Source organism: Cyprinodon tularosa, unplaced genomic scaffold (assembly GCF_016077235.1).
Source record: "Cyprinodon tularosa strain WSP-4 unplaced genomic scaffold, ASM1607723v1 ctg750, whole genome shotgun sequence".
NCBI lineage: Eukaryota > Metazoa > Chordata > Actinopteri > Cyprinodontiformes > Cyprinodontidae > Cyprinodon > Cyprinodon tularosa.
The window spans coordinates 394,647-410,363 of record NW_024039508.1 but is presented as its reverse complement, the minus strand read 5'-3'; the positions used below and the strand labels follow the sequence as shown (position 1 = coordinate 410,363).

General features: G+C 36.2%; 1 protein-coding gene across 1 annotated transcript in view; it reads left to right on the top strand.

Moving 5' to 3' along the window:
* The window catches only part of LOC119773220 (netrin receptor UNC5D-like), a 280,262-nt gene that overhangs the window by 206,187 nt on the left and 58,358 nt on the right, over nucleotides 1-15,717 (top strand). The window contains exons 5-6 of the mRNA XM_038270115.1: nucleotides 12,450-12,630; nucleotides 13,395-13,562. Of these exons, the coding sequence (XP_038126043.1) occupies nucleotides 12,450-12,630; nucleotides 13,395-13,562 (349 nt within the window). The remainder of the gene's footprint in view (nucleotides 1-12,449; nucleotides 12,631-13,394; nucleotides 13,563-15,717) is intronic.

Genomic DNA, 15,717 nt, shown 5'->3' with positions numbered 1-15,717 from the left:
CATTATATTTAATAGACCTCAGGATAGACAGCTCTGCAACACCGATAAATTACATAACGACATAGAAAGTAGTTATCATTTTACTCTTCAGATGCAGATGCCCTTGGACTTCATCTCATGATTTAACCATATGTTTAATCCTCTGACCTGCAAGTTGCTTTTTAAATGCTTTTTACTATAGATACTGTTCATTTGTATCATGTTTATACAATACATTAATTCATGGCAGAAAAGCAGCAAGCTTGTTCCAGCTCAGGTCATGTATTAGTGTTGAAAAAAGATCCATTTTACATGGTTATCAAGATTTTTATTTTAACTTTATTGTCATAAATTAGATATGCATATTTTATTACAGTCCATCTTCAAGCCTTAGCTTCCAAACAAGTGGATTCATGTGTATTTCCTGAGGTGCCACTATCTGCTAAATGTTTGAATTTATTAAATTCTCCAGACCTAAGTGCTAAATCTCAGCACCTGTCAAGTTCCATTCCAATACCTTTCCATGAATATGCATCATATCGGGCTACAAGAACAAAAGGGGTTGGAGGTTAAGCTCCAGCTCCTTCTACTCCTCCATTATGAGTAAAGCAATGAAGAGAAACACAGGAAATGGTTTTCCGTTTAGCTTCTTTCTACTATAAATGGAAACACATTTCTAATTTGTTTAAGCTTATCAAGCTGAATCAGGTTCTCGTTGAAATTACATGCACTACAAGTCTTTGGATACTAACCTTAATAAATGTTTACTTTATGTTTTTAATTTGCAATTTGTCTTTTGAAATAGCCCTGCAGAATTACCAATTACTTTTTCTCATGGCATACTAAAAAAAGACACAATTTTCTGGCATGACATTGAAGATCAAATTTTAAATGCTTGTGTCTTACTTTATCTTCCATTTGTTACTTGATCAACGCCTTAATGAACAGATGGTCAAAAATATAGTTTTGGTTTAATGAGAAATTGTTTCCATAAATTTTATTAAAAATCAGCCTGAGGTTGAATCAGTACATGATTAAAACTTGGTGTTAGGCAAAAAAAAAAAATGAAGATGAACTGTTTCTATCCATAAAGATGACAAAGAACAATTCATACCTGCTTCTTGCTCCACAGAATTGTGTAATAATACAGGATATGTACTAGGTATGCACGATATTGGGATTTTGGCCGATATCCGAAATTTTAAAACTCATGTAGCAGATAACCGATATCGATACTGATGTTAAAGCTGGACAAAAATAAGTAGTCGTTGAAAATAGCAGTTTTGTTATCCATTTCTGACACTTTGAAAAATAATATACTCAAATATATTTTCATATGCTGATATAAAATAGATTTTTAAAAACGAGGTATTGATCTATTTTACTTTCAAAATCCCGTGAAATTTCATTGTTCTGTTACAAACTCTCGTGATATTTTGCAAATTCTTGTGAGATTTTGTTAGTAAAATAGATTGATACCGAGTCAATATATCAACATATAAAAATATGGCAAAATTTTGTGAATTTTCGGGGGATTTCGTAGCATAAAGATGACATATAGCAATATTTCATTAGTAAAAGAGATTGATATGGTGTTTTTAAATGGCAATATATCAGCATATGAAGATATTGTGATATTTTAATGTATCAATATTTTTTCCCTCTTCTTTAGAAGAAGTATGTCTTTTTTTTTTCTTTCTTTTTTTAGACTTTAGAAACTCAGAAGCTGATCAAATATCGGGTTAAATATCGGTGGGGGGACCGATGTCAGATATTTAGTTTTAAGGCCGATACAGGCTGATACAGATAGGGGGCAGATTATATCGTGCATCCCTAAAATGTACAGGAGCTGCTATTGCAGGAGTACGGCGGGACAGAGGGGTCAAATACAGTATTTGCGTGGCCTTAACGGGTGTGACTTGACAGCTATATATTTATCTTGCATGGGAGATGATGCAGTTTTCAAGATGCTGCAAAAAATATAAGTAAAATCTAAAAAGCATGTTTTGTCTTTTTACTGAGGCTGTGTAAATCAAAACATTGCAAAGCAAACTGGAAACAGAACTTCCTAAGACTTTATCCAATTAACAGCCTTCTTCAATCAGAGATTTTATTTTAAACCACAGAATTTGTCTTCTTATTTATAGTCGTGCAGACTTTTCATTCTGTCACATTAAGCCCTTACAACATGTACTGAATATGTACTTGTAATGTCGTGCTCTCTTTATCCTCTGACATGGGAGCTGGCTCAGAGCTCGTCTGCCTGGCTCTGTGTCTCCTCGATGGAGCCGCCTGTGGAGCTGGTTAACAGTCACCTTTTGTATCTAGGGTTATTGCTGTATATCTGCTTCTATCCCTTTGAACCCCGGTTGGCCTCTGCAGATGGCTGCTCACTCTGAGCCTGGTTCTGCTAAAGGTTTCTTCCTGTTAAAAGGGAGTTTTTCCTCTCCACTGTCGCTACAAGCATGCTTGGTGTGAGGGATTACCTTCGAGTCAATACGTCCATTCAATCAACTGGTTTTCCTTATATGAAAACTTTGAACTAATCTGACTGTATGATCCGGTAGAATTATCTCTGGCACCACATAAATAAAAGGAATTCAATTGAACTGAATATGTCTCTGATAAATGGAAAGGTTTGACAGGGACTATATCTTAATCTTAAATTAGAAGACTGAACGTATTGATGACCATAGAGGGAGGACCAAGACACTCATGATATTAAAGGTAACATTAGAACTGGGCTGATAGATTGACCATTTAGAACCAAAAAAAAAACAAAAGGAAAAAAGCAGGTTAAAACAGAACCACATGATAACTTTTTAAAGACTTCCCGATCCTTCAAAGGCAAAACAAACCTCCCACCCACTTCTTAACAACATGACTCTTGATTTATCGATGACTTGACTTATTTATTTATTTTGCCATCCAGGGTTTCAAAAGGCAAAGCAATCTCAAAGTTCAGTGGTTCTTGTTAAATTCCTCCGGCAAATGGATCCCCCCATGCACAAAATATGGAGCTCCCAGCGGGGGCGGAGTTTTAATCCCCAAACACACGGCCATAAATCAAACCCCACTCCTCACGCTCCGGCTCGTCCCTCTCAATGAACGGCTCATGCTAGTGGCACATTAATAGCAATTTGCAGAGCCGGTCATGCGAGGAAGGGAGCATCAACAGAGCGTCTTTTATTTTGTAATTCCTTATTACTTTCACTCAGTGCACGGACAATGAATTGGTAACGCTAGTGGATGTGACCTACCTACTACATCACTCACTCTGAGTTGTTGTCAGCCAAGTGCTTCCTTTCGTACAAAACTCCTTATTTTGCAATTACTGTGGAATGGGCTCCTTCACGTCTTGATAAATCTTAAATGTTTGTTATTTTCTCTTCTTCATTTATATCACTGGGGCTTACATTGACACATACAATACTGTGTGAAAGTTCTTTTCTGTTTACAGATTTCTGGTTTTGCTGATTCTTAAATAAACATCACAAAACCTCAAACTCATTTTGACAAAGATTACTGACATTATTGTTAAAAGAATTTTGCAAACTCTATTTTTCTCTTTTAAGAGGGAACAGCTACCCAAATCAGACCAAGATAACTTGCTATAATTGATGAAACATGCAATACCAGAGAATCTGAGTCTCTACTCATTACTTTAAACAATAGCTTGTTCGGGTTATGCAGAAGGGCAACGATCCAAAGAAAACCATCAGGTCTACTCAGTGAATGATTAAAAAGAAAGGAAATTAATGTTTTGAAGTGGGTTAGTCATAATTCTGACTTAAATCTGATTATAATGCTGTGATATGAATTTTGCAGAATTAAAGCACATCTGCAAATAAAAGCTGGCTGTAATCCTTCCACAGTGCGAAAAGGACCTCATTGTATATCACTTTTCATTAATCAAGATCAAAAATAACTTTTAAGATGAATAACATTACGCTGATACCTTGAATTAGTTCGGCCTTTAGTTAAATTACCTTTTCCTATGGGGTTTTAATTAAAAGAAACCATGATTATATTCTAAATAAAAACATTATTTTACATTTTAATCTGACCATAAAACAGATTATAGCCCAGTTTCATTTCTTAAATGGGAAACAACAGTTTTAAATAGGCCTATATTTGTTAAGATATGTTTTTTTTCCTCTTGATAAATAAACATTTCAAATTAAAAACTGAATTTTATATTTACTTTGAATATAATTAGCTGATATTAACATTTATTTCATGATCCAGAACGTGTAAATTATCAGTCATTCAGGTCATAGTAACCACAAAGAGGCTTAAATTGGAAGGCAACGGAAATTACACTCAGTTTTTTTGTTTATTTTACGTTTTAACACCTATTCAGGAGTCTTTGTCCATTCTTTTGGCCTTCATTAGAGCAATCTCCAGCTGAAGAGGTGATCTATTTAGGCAGCTCCGAAGCGCATGTCGAGGCTTTGTCTGTTTAGGGGAGGGGCCTAAATAAATGGCGTCCAAAGCCTTGCTGTAATGCCATAATGCGTGATTGCTTCAGGAAGTGTTGGAAAAACAAACAAGCTAGTTGGTTAAAACAATTTTGGTTAGATTAAACAATGTAATGCTCAAGATCTGAGAACACCACTGGTTACAGTTGGAACATCACTTTTAAGTAGAATGGCTTCATGTTCTATTGCTTCATTGCCAGTGGTGTCAGCTGTATGACAATGACTTCCAATCCTGAGAATGTTGGTTGAAGACCCACCTTGGACTTTTGAAAGTGCCTATTAAAACTATTTTGGCTAGTGTGACTAATTTGTACTGGTTTGCCCTGCTGGTACAAATATTGATTGGGTAAAAACACTACCACATTAGATTGGTTGGTTTAGGCAAAAGATTGATTGAGCACATAACTTCCAACCCGAGTAAAACCAAAAACTGTGGAAAAACTATTATTTTTGAATAAAAATGACAAACGCCTTTCGTTTTGCTCATCATGGCCCAATTTGCACAAGCACTTTCACTGTCTTCTTGAGCTTATTACACTAAAATGGCAGAAAAGCAGTATACCTTAACCGATTGTTCTCTTTTTCACACCTAAAAACGTACAAAAGATTTCAATATACACACCTGTAGTTAACGATTTCAAAGGAACTTAAATGGGAAAAAAATGTGAACATGTCACCATGTTCACATCAATTAGCCCAAACGGTTTAATGCCTCATGAGGCTTCATCTCACCATCACTACCATTTGCCTTCAAATTTAAACCTCTTACTGGTGATCCAGAACATTTAATTGAGACTAAAAGCAACAGAATAAAGCTTTTCTTTCACAGCAATGTAGATGAAATTTAGAGGATGAAATAAACCTAATTTGAATAATGAAATTAAAGAATAAAAATTAGTTTATCTAAAATATTGGTTAGAAACATGAAGTAAAGCATGTGTTCACCATGCATATCAGGTTGTGTGGAGTTTTTTTTTTGCAGAGACAGAAGCTGAGGTGGTTTTTTGCAGATTTAATAACCAATGGTAGTAACTGAAGCTTAAATCCACACATAAATCATCACAAAACACAGGACCCAGAACAAAGGGGAACACATAGGTCACAGAGGGAATGAATGAAGGAAGGGAATCCAGCAAAGAGTAATTGAACAGGAGGTGTATATATGGGAGACAGAAACAATAAGAGGACTAATTAGCTGATAGCAAGTGTAGGCAGAAGTAACTAGAAGAAGCTAATGGAAAGGAGAATGACATAAGGGAGCAACGGAGAAATTTCAAAAATTAAACACTGCTTAAATATACTGTAACACAAAATGGGAAACAAACCAATGATCAAGAAAACACAGAATAACACAAATCAAAGTGTAACTGAGAACTTAAAAAGAAAGTTAAACAGAAGTCCACAAAGGGCATAATCATGACAATGCATATACAGTATATCAAATAATTGTCAAGTGTCCCTGACTGTATGAGGCGTATGAACGTTTTTTTTTTAGATTTTATTTAAAGTGAAAAATAAACTAGAACTTTTTGACTGCCTAAATATTTAAGTTGGACATTTGCCAGTTTGATAAATAGTGTGAACCACCGTAGTAAGACTGGTTTAAAAGTAGATAAGTGGATAAAAAGCAGAATTATTTCACTTGGGGTCATTTTAGATTTGATGCCACTGGCACATTGTGGAAAAGAACTGGAAAAGTGACAACAAAATTATAGAAAATTTGTGTAAAAACCCGGTGGAACATTAATCATCAACAAGTCACCATGATTTGGAGCTGAAAGCACATTCCAATTAGTCCTTCAAAAGTGAAAACAAGAAGGAGGTTACCATGCTGTCAAAAACTATAATTACTCAAAATTTTAGGAATATTTTTTATAGTAAATCTAAAACAACTTTTGGGATTTGGTCATATTGGCAAGGGAAAAAAATAGATAAAATCAGCAGTGAATGGCTGCAATTTTCAAGTATTCAGCCATACAGACACCCTGTGGTGAAAATAATTGTCGGTCTGGAAAACACTCCGAAAACTATTATTAGTAAAACACAGTGGAACTTAAGATGCAGAAATACAAGATAAAAATGTATCATGCAAAGATACAAAAGAAAAAAAAAACATATCCAGAAAAAAATGTATCTTTTAAGAAGACTGAGGGAAAGTATACTGTAAAATGTTGAATCTTGGATATAAGACATGGAAGCTTTAACAAACGAGCAATATCCTGGGTCATCTTTTAGCACATATTTGATTGATTGGGGTGCGACAGTGTATACAGGGCAGATGTCTATCTTTTAGGCACAATTAATGCTGAATGACATACACTGCTACATATGCTGCTGTCAAAACCACAATTTTTTCAGGCAGAAGAATGTTTATTTCTCCAAAACCATGTCAAAGCAAAATCTGCATACCAAGCAACTGCACAGCTCCCTTCTCATTTTAGCTGATAAAGCCGGTCTTTGCAGTCTATACTTGTCATGAGCTGAAAAGATTTGGTGCATCATTCAACAAAGTTTTCACAAAGGAGGCCCTCAAAGGCCGGGGAGCTCAAGTCTCAAAACAAACTTGAATGGACAAACATTTTGTTTTTAACACGGCAGGCAGCGAGTCTTCTCACTTCTTAAAACTTACAGAAGTGATGCAACAAAGTGGTAAACATGCCTATACCACTTTTTTCCCGTTCTGTAGCAGTATGTGATATTCTCTTTGAGAATTGGATACTATTGCATTCTTTCTTATATTTTATTCTATTAAAACATTTCCCATGATGTTTGTTATAGTACTGTAAAATTAGCTTTATGTTTCAAAATTAGCCTTTTAACAAACCCTTAGAAGAATCATAGAGTTATAGAATAGGGAATTAAGTTGATTTATCTTATCAATCAACTAACGACATTTCTCTTTTATCAAGAGGATCTTTCCATAACTAAATATTTGTTTACAATAAGATAAAGTATTACATTATTTCAACAATGCAGTGTGCCAGCTGTATTGAATACTGAATAAATAAATAAAAATTTTCTGGACATTAGATTTATTTTTTTTATTAACCCCACAGTAAAGCAATTGTTTTACTGAATAATAGATTAATAGAACATGTGAAGTTTGATTAATAACTCCAAAAAAATAAAACTATCATTATAAGACTTGGTATGTTGCTCTCACATGCTGTCAGACTGTTTGCCACTTAATTTCAACTAATTGTACGGCAAGTTTGTTGCAGCTAATCTTTATTGTAATCAAACTCAAAGCATGTAACTCTCGATTAATTCATGTTTCTGCTCTAGCATGCCTCTGCTCTGGAATAAGATCTCTTGCAAATACCAGTTAGGTCCCAAATGTATCATGAGGCAGGACAGAAGGACCCAGTATTTAAGGCGAGGCAGACAGTGGGATAATTCAAAGCATTTATTCGAAATAAAGATCGGGCTGTGGATAGCAGTGGCTGCGGCTAGGACATCTATGACTGGAAGCTCTGAAAAAAAACACAGATTAGTGGCCATGATAATCTGATGGAGCATGATTATCCATTTAAGTCACTAACCTGGTTTAACAGTTCAGTCCATCTCCATAAAACGTGGTAGGATCCAGCCGGTGGGCTGCCAATGAGATGCGGCGAGCGGTGATCAGAGTGTCCTAGATGCTGCAGCCCCAGAGAACATGCAGGAGTCCGAGCTAGGTCAGGGAAACAGATCAGAACAAGAAGAATCAGAGGTCCAGGAGTCTGGAGACAGTACAGGCAGAACGTTCAGGCGGGAACATGCAGGCTCAGTGACCGTGAGGCAGAACAGGTCAGGAAATCAGGATCACTACGAAATGCAAAAACACTCTCTCTCCACTGAGCCAAGACAGGAACACGGAACGCTCATTGGAAAATAGGCAGATCAGGATCAGGAAATCAGAAACACTATGAAAGGCTAAAACCACTGTCTCCACCGGACCCCAGGAATGAGCACTAAAATAGGGTGACCAAACGTCCGTATTTCCCGGGACATATCCGTATTTCACGTCCTGTCCCGGGCGTCCCGGGTTTTTTTTAGAAAGTGAGGAAATTATTTTTTAAATTACCTTAATTGCACCATTAAATTTACAGGCACTAGGGCACTGCGCACAACGCTGCGTGTGACGTTATCCCTGAGCCGCCTGAGTGCGGGCAGCCCTGCTCTTAATCAGAGGCTCTGTTCGAAAACCTGGGCTGCATCCTCCAAGGACGCGGTCTACCTTGACTGGATCCTTCGAAGTCCTTGAAACCGGGAGCAGGAACAAATAAAATCAAATGTAATGATAGAAACCTTAGTTAGTTAAATAACATGCTGCTGTCATTTTGCACATCTCTGATGTTGCTCCTACTTTCAAATATCCATCACTGTAAAAATGTCCATAGCTGCATATTGGTTATGTATTCTCCAGTTTTATATTGTTGAAACACTTTACAGAACAAAATATATCTGCAAAATCTCTAATATTCAACAACAAAAAAAACTTAGTTAAGCATATTGTGCAAAACAGCAATAAAAAAATTTAACTCCTATCAGATTTTTAGTCCCCACCCTGCAGATATATTAGAATCTGCCAAACCCATTTACACAGTAACAGATTAAAACCTTTAGATAAACCAAACATTACCGCCACATATCTGACTCTATAACCATTAAAACAACTATTTTCATTCATTTCAGAATGAACTATTCACAGATTTGTATTATATTAAACTGAACTTCCAATTTTCACCACTGTTCGGCGCCAAGTAACATTTCCTCTGATCACGGAGCAAATCCCGATGATAAGACATTATTTCTTTCATTGTGCTATTTATTCATTACAGGAATTGTTAAGCATTTTTAATAAATACATCTCGAATAAAATTATTGTTTGTTATTAGAGTTATTGCTGTTGACTTTTACTGAAAAGCATTTTTAATAAATCAACTGTAAATATAATGTTATTGTAGGATTACGTAGGCCTATGTTAAGTGAGTGCATGCCACAGACATCTCTATGCATGGGAACAGAGATTATCCCCCCCGCGCTCTCCAAGGTGTCCTAGTTTTACCCAATTGAAAATATGGTCACCCTACACTAAAACAAAAGCATGAGCAGCAGTAATCTGGCCACACTGGCTGCTACTGAGACATATAAATAGAAGCAGCAGCAGGTGTATTAGATGAGCACTAATTAACAACCGGGAAGACTTAGACAGGTGAATCTAGTGAGCATTAGGCCAGCAGTCAGTGCTAAGATCATGACAACTTAGGAATGAACAGCAGCACCCTGTACTGGATGGTGACATGACTGTCACACTGAAATAAATTCCTTTTAATGTCATCATTTAATTGGATGGAACAAATTTGAATCTATTAAACTATTATTAAACAGTTAATCATAAGTCAGTTATTTGTTTACATCCCTATATCATATGAATTAATATCTTAAACCTGCATCAAGTTAGCTGTATCCTAATTGACTTTAAACTCTGATATGTCTTCTGTTTGACAGATAAACGTCATTATTGAGAGCTAAAAAGGCTTGCAGTTTGAAACTTAAAGTTCCAACCAGAGATTCCAGCAAAAGTACTTACTTTCCGTACTTGAGTAAAAGTACAGATATTTGTGTTAAAAAATACTCTGGTAAAATTGGAAGTACTGATTAAACTTCTTTACTCAAGTAAAAGTAACAAAGTACTTTAAATGGATGTCTGCCAATAGGACTAGATCTCCGTTGTGTTCATTTTCAATCATCTCGTCGTCCATACTACTATGCTAACGCCACCGCCACCAAGCTGCAATGATTTGCCACGAATCTGTCGATTCATCTTGTAGTGGTGCGTCAAATGCAACGTAGATTCCCATCCAATTAGATTGAATTTGGTATTGATGACGTGAAAAATAATCACGGTAACTCCATTGAAATTATTCAAAACTAAAGTAACGAGCCAATTTTTTAAAATGTAAGGAGTAGAAAGTACAAATATTTGTGTAAAAATGTAAGGAGTAGAAGTAAAAAGTCGCCATAAAAATAAGTAGTAAAGTAAAGTAAAAATATCAGAAAAATCTACTTGAGTACAGTAACGAAGTATTTGTACTTCGTTACTTCCCATCTCTGGTACCAACCCACTTTCTTTCCTTGTTTAATGGCACCCTGCAAAAATTTTCTTTTTTGATGATGGCTACATTTTTAATATGTTACAAAAATCACAGGTGATACAGTTTTTGGTAGCGTTGCTACCAGTAATTTCTCCAACCTCCTTTTACTAGATTGACAACATTCGGCAGCAATCTCCTAAAGGATTGTGTCTAAAAATATTCCAACCTGAAAGCCTGTTCAATGCTGATTAACTAACAAAGCAGACGCAAGAATTGTGTGTCTAAAATATGCGAAACAGCAGGTGAAAGATTATGCATTTTTGCCTTCATGAATATATTGAACATATGCGGATCATCAGAATCAACGGAACGTGTAAAGTAGTGACTGGAGGATGCCAACTTGTATTATGATCTACCAATGCTTTTTATCAAACATAGTTTGGGTGCAGCTTGTTTGCTATGTATATTATACATGTTTAACAGTCAGGTACAAAATGACTTGGAAAAATGTTTTCAATCACTGCGGCAAACATTGGGCTAGAGTCTGTGTGCATGTGACTAAATTTTTACCATCAGAAATAACAATAATGCTGGTAATATATTAATATTATTTTCACATACAGACATCTGTGGTAGTGACAATCCAGCACGTTCCGCTAGTCTACTGAGCAGCAGCTATCTTATCAGACACTAATGGCAGCGTCACAACACGTCACGTGATAATGATATCACATGACTAGATCATAAACTGAGATTAAATGTGGATCTCTCGATCCAACAATTCTCAAATAAATACCTTTTTTTATATTAAAGAGGACTTTCAGAATAAATTTAAAAAAATAAAATAAATATTTAAGAAAACACAATTTCACCAACTCGAATTTCAATAACAAAAAATAAACTGCTTAAGGAAAATTAATACTTGATATAATTAGGATTAATTCAATTGAATGGAAGAAATTATCCTGGTTACACAAGCATTAGGTAAGAAAAACAGCATCTGCACACATTTCTAAACTACCTAAAACCCTCACAGTTGACTTCGACAGAGTACCTTTATGTTTCTTTTGCAAAATGTTCAAAGGTTTTTTTTCCGACAACAAACAAAAAAAGAAAAACCTAACAGTTTGATTACAGATATGCAATGAATTGCATCTTATTCTTGTTATGCGTAAGAGGTCATGCCAAGTTGCTATTCTCTGCTGCAGTTCTCTAACAAGGAACTTTAAAGATATTTTAACCTTCAATTTGTCATCCAGCTCAGTGAACACTGTGGTAAGATCAACCTGCATCACCATTCATCCAGGTGACTGAAAGAAATGGGCCTTTATTTTGTATTTATACCCTATGGACCCTAAAGTTGTGAATCGATAAAAAATACATTTTTAGAAATTCAGATCAAATTAGAAAACAGTAAAAATTCTTAAAAATCTATTATCTATGTTATTTAAATTGTTAGAGGTACTAATAATTTTGTTTATAAATGTAGAGATGTACTGAAAAGTTAATAGTTAGTGTTGCTTTATCGCTATTGCAGATAAAGATCCATCTGTTTGATTTTGACACATCCTATCATGAGTGCCAGTGGGTGCGGCTGGAGCTTGATGGAGAGGCAGGATAGAGAGAAACGTGGTTGAAAATATAAATGAAAATGGCACACTTACGCAACTCTTTTCTTTTTCCATCATAATGGAGGATAAAACAGAAGGCATGTGCCATCCTTATCTCACTATAATCCTCTTAAGGAGGGTCACATTAGAAAGTCCCGGTGTGGCAGTGTTTCATCAGTTCTTGGAGAAGTTGCTAATATTAGAGGTGTTGTAGCACTGAAAAAAGATCTGCTGCCTCTCATATTAAAGCGTTTCTTTTCAGCTAAAAGGAGAAATGTGGCTTGCTCTTTTGTTTGCAGGTGGAATGGCTTAAAAACGAAGAGCCTCTGAATGTTGGTGATGATGGCTTGATTAGTAAAAATGGTGACCATGATCTAATCATCTCAGAGGCCCGCCTCTCTGACTCTGGGAACTACACATGTGTTGCCAGCAACATCGTCGCCAAGAGACGTAGTGCCACAGCTATGGTTATAGTCTACGGTAAGATATGTATGTAAAGTCAAACTAAATCAGGTATAAATCTTCTATACAAAATGCTTCTGTCTAATTGCCCTAAAAACTAAATAGAAACCACTTAAAAAAATCCTTTTGCACTCTTGAATCTTGAGAGCAGGTTACAGCGGCTGATCAGTTGTGTTTAACAAGCTGACATAGTCACAATATTTACAAGAGCCCTGTTATTAATGATTGAAAAGCAGCTTCCGTGGGGTCAGTGACACTCTACAGCTTATTTGTGCCTGCAATAAATACTGTGTTCAAAACGTTTTGTATAGCTGCAGGCAAGCAAACAATGTTTTCCAGCATTTAATGGGCCTATACAGAGTAAAATTATAATGTCCTACTGGCATCACACAATTTTGACTAAAGCAAAGCATTCATTAGTGGTTTCATGCCTGTTGTACTGACCTTCCGTCTTGTACTCTTATTTATTCGTAAAGGACCTTAAGCTGTAGCTGGAATATATCAAATTCTTTCTCACCAAGGGTTGATGTAGATCATCAATTATTAATTTCCATAATGCTAATGAAGGGCTCTGATGGGCTTACTCTTGCCAATAGCCTTAGACAGATGTATAGTAATGGAACAATAGTATTGCTTCCTTCCCTGTGACAGCAAATGAGCAGATTAGACAAACAGCCTGAGTAGTGTTAGAAAACCCATGACTCAGCCTCCTATTTCACTTTTACATAAGATAGAAAACGTCTTGTTAACTGCGATTTTGTTTTAATCTTTGCTTCCCTCAGTGAATGGAGGCTGGTCTTCATGGAGCGACTGGTCCGACTGTAGCGTACGCTGTGGGCGGGGCGTGCAGAAACGGTCACGAACCTGCACAAATCCAGCTCCTCTAAACGGCGGTGCCTTCTGCGAGGGCATGTCAGCGCAGAAGAGCACGTGCAACACAGTGTGTCCAGGTAAGAGTATTATGTTAGCTATTATGCTTCTTAGGGTCTACATGTGAAAGAGCTGCTAATATCATTCATGAAAAGAGCTGCAATTTAAATTATTAAATCCCAGATGAGCTACAATATTAAAATCCTTGGTAGGGAAGCTGAGTTAGTCAGTTCATCTTTCTGCAGCTCAATATTCTGCTTGGAATCTTTTGGACTCTTCCATCATGCAGCTGCTACCTCGACAAAAAAAAACACACCTAGACTTTGTTGCTGAGCAACCTCCAAAGTGGATCAGGCAACACAGCAAAAAAATCCAAAGACTGTAAATCTCAAAACTCTCTAGATCCCTATGCGATCAGCTATCTGTGTGACTCAGTGGAACAAGAATAATCCATAGAAACCACGCCCTGCAGCCCATGGTAAAATCAGAAGATCAAATGTTCACTGGTATCAGTGTAGAAACTAGGCTTATGGGTTCTGGCAAAAACAGAAGGCTTTGGTCAAATGAAAGAACTTGTTAGTTTGCTTTTAAAAAAACTTCAGTTTCAACCATTTTTTTTATTTTCAACTTTGACATTTGCCTGGAGTTATTTATTCCCATGCACAACTGAGTCAAGCCAAAGTATTTTGCTTGAGAGCAGAAAAAACAAGACATTTCTCAAATTTATGAGGTGGTCAACACAAACAGAATGTTTTTTAAAAAGGTGGACAGAAGAATATCTCACATAAACCAATAGCTATCAGAGTTTCTTACATTTTAGGAGTTAAAAAGAAAGGTCTTAGAAGACAATATTAAATGAATAAGTGAATGATGCTTTTCCTTTATTCTCCAAACATTTTAATTATCATATATATTAAATATATAAAGCTTATGAGACTTTCGGGTAAAAGGGAATCAACTATTACTATGAACTGCCTGTTTATATTGGAATGTATAGCTGTTTTTTCCGGTCTGGCTTTTTACCTGATCACACCGCCTAAATCAATATCTGAATTAATAACAATGGTACCAATGAGCATGACTGGCCTAAGCCCCATAGAATTTCTATGGAGTCAAGAAGAAAATCTGAGACACTAGTGCAAAAAATAGTGATGTTGCTTGCTGCCTAGGCAAGGCTGAGTTGAAATCTACCTTTTATTTTAGGTCTCTGTTATGTTTTTACCTTTTCCAATCTGGCTTTCAAAAGCAGCACCCCACTGAGACAGCTATATTGAAGGTTTCAAATAATCTTCTAATGACTTCTGTTCCAGCAAATTCCTCCATAATAATCTAACTTGATTTTAGCGAAAACTTTGACATTTTAACATTTTAGTAAATAGGCTGACAGCTTTTGTCTCTGTCTCTGGTTTTGTTTAACAGTTTTCTGATGTATCTGAGGAGGACTTTTTAAATTATAGTGAACGCGTTCACCTTTTAGATAGTCTCAAACCTGCTGGGTTCCACAGGGGTCACTTCTGGGTACAATATTAATTGCTTTTCATGTGCTCCCTTGAGCTGGTACTATTATTTCCCACCCCTTTCATGTAGGTTATATTCACATGCATACAGTATGTCTTTTAGGCCTCATCGGCTGAACAGGCTCCCCAATGCAGTCTAGTCTCTATCTACACTACCGGCCACTTTATTAGGTACAACTGCTCGTTGATCGTTGCTAATTTCCACCCCTTTATGACCACATTGTACCCATCTTCCGATGGCTACTTCCAGCAGGATAATAAACCATGTCATAAAGCGCAAATCCCGTCAGCATGAGCATGCAATGAGTCCTCTGCACTCAAATACCTCCACAGTCCCCAGATCTCAATTCAATTGAGCACCTTTGGTATGTGTTGGAACAGGAGATTTTCATCATGGATGTGCAGTTGACAAATGTCAGGCATTTGCCTGATGCTAGTATACAATAGAATACAATACAATGCAATACAATACAATATAATACAATTCAATACAATAGAAAAAACCTTTATTGTCCCACAATTGGGGAAATTGCGTTGTTTACAGCAGCAAAAGATTATAGCAACACACGAATTTAGACCTTAGAAACATTTTATAAAAATAACAGAATAAGTGACAGAGTTGAGAAAATAAACAAATAAAATACTGTACTGTGCAGTGTTTTTACAATATAAATACTGTGCATCTGGAGAATAGATAATCAATATACAGTTGTGGACA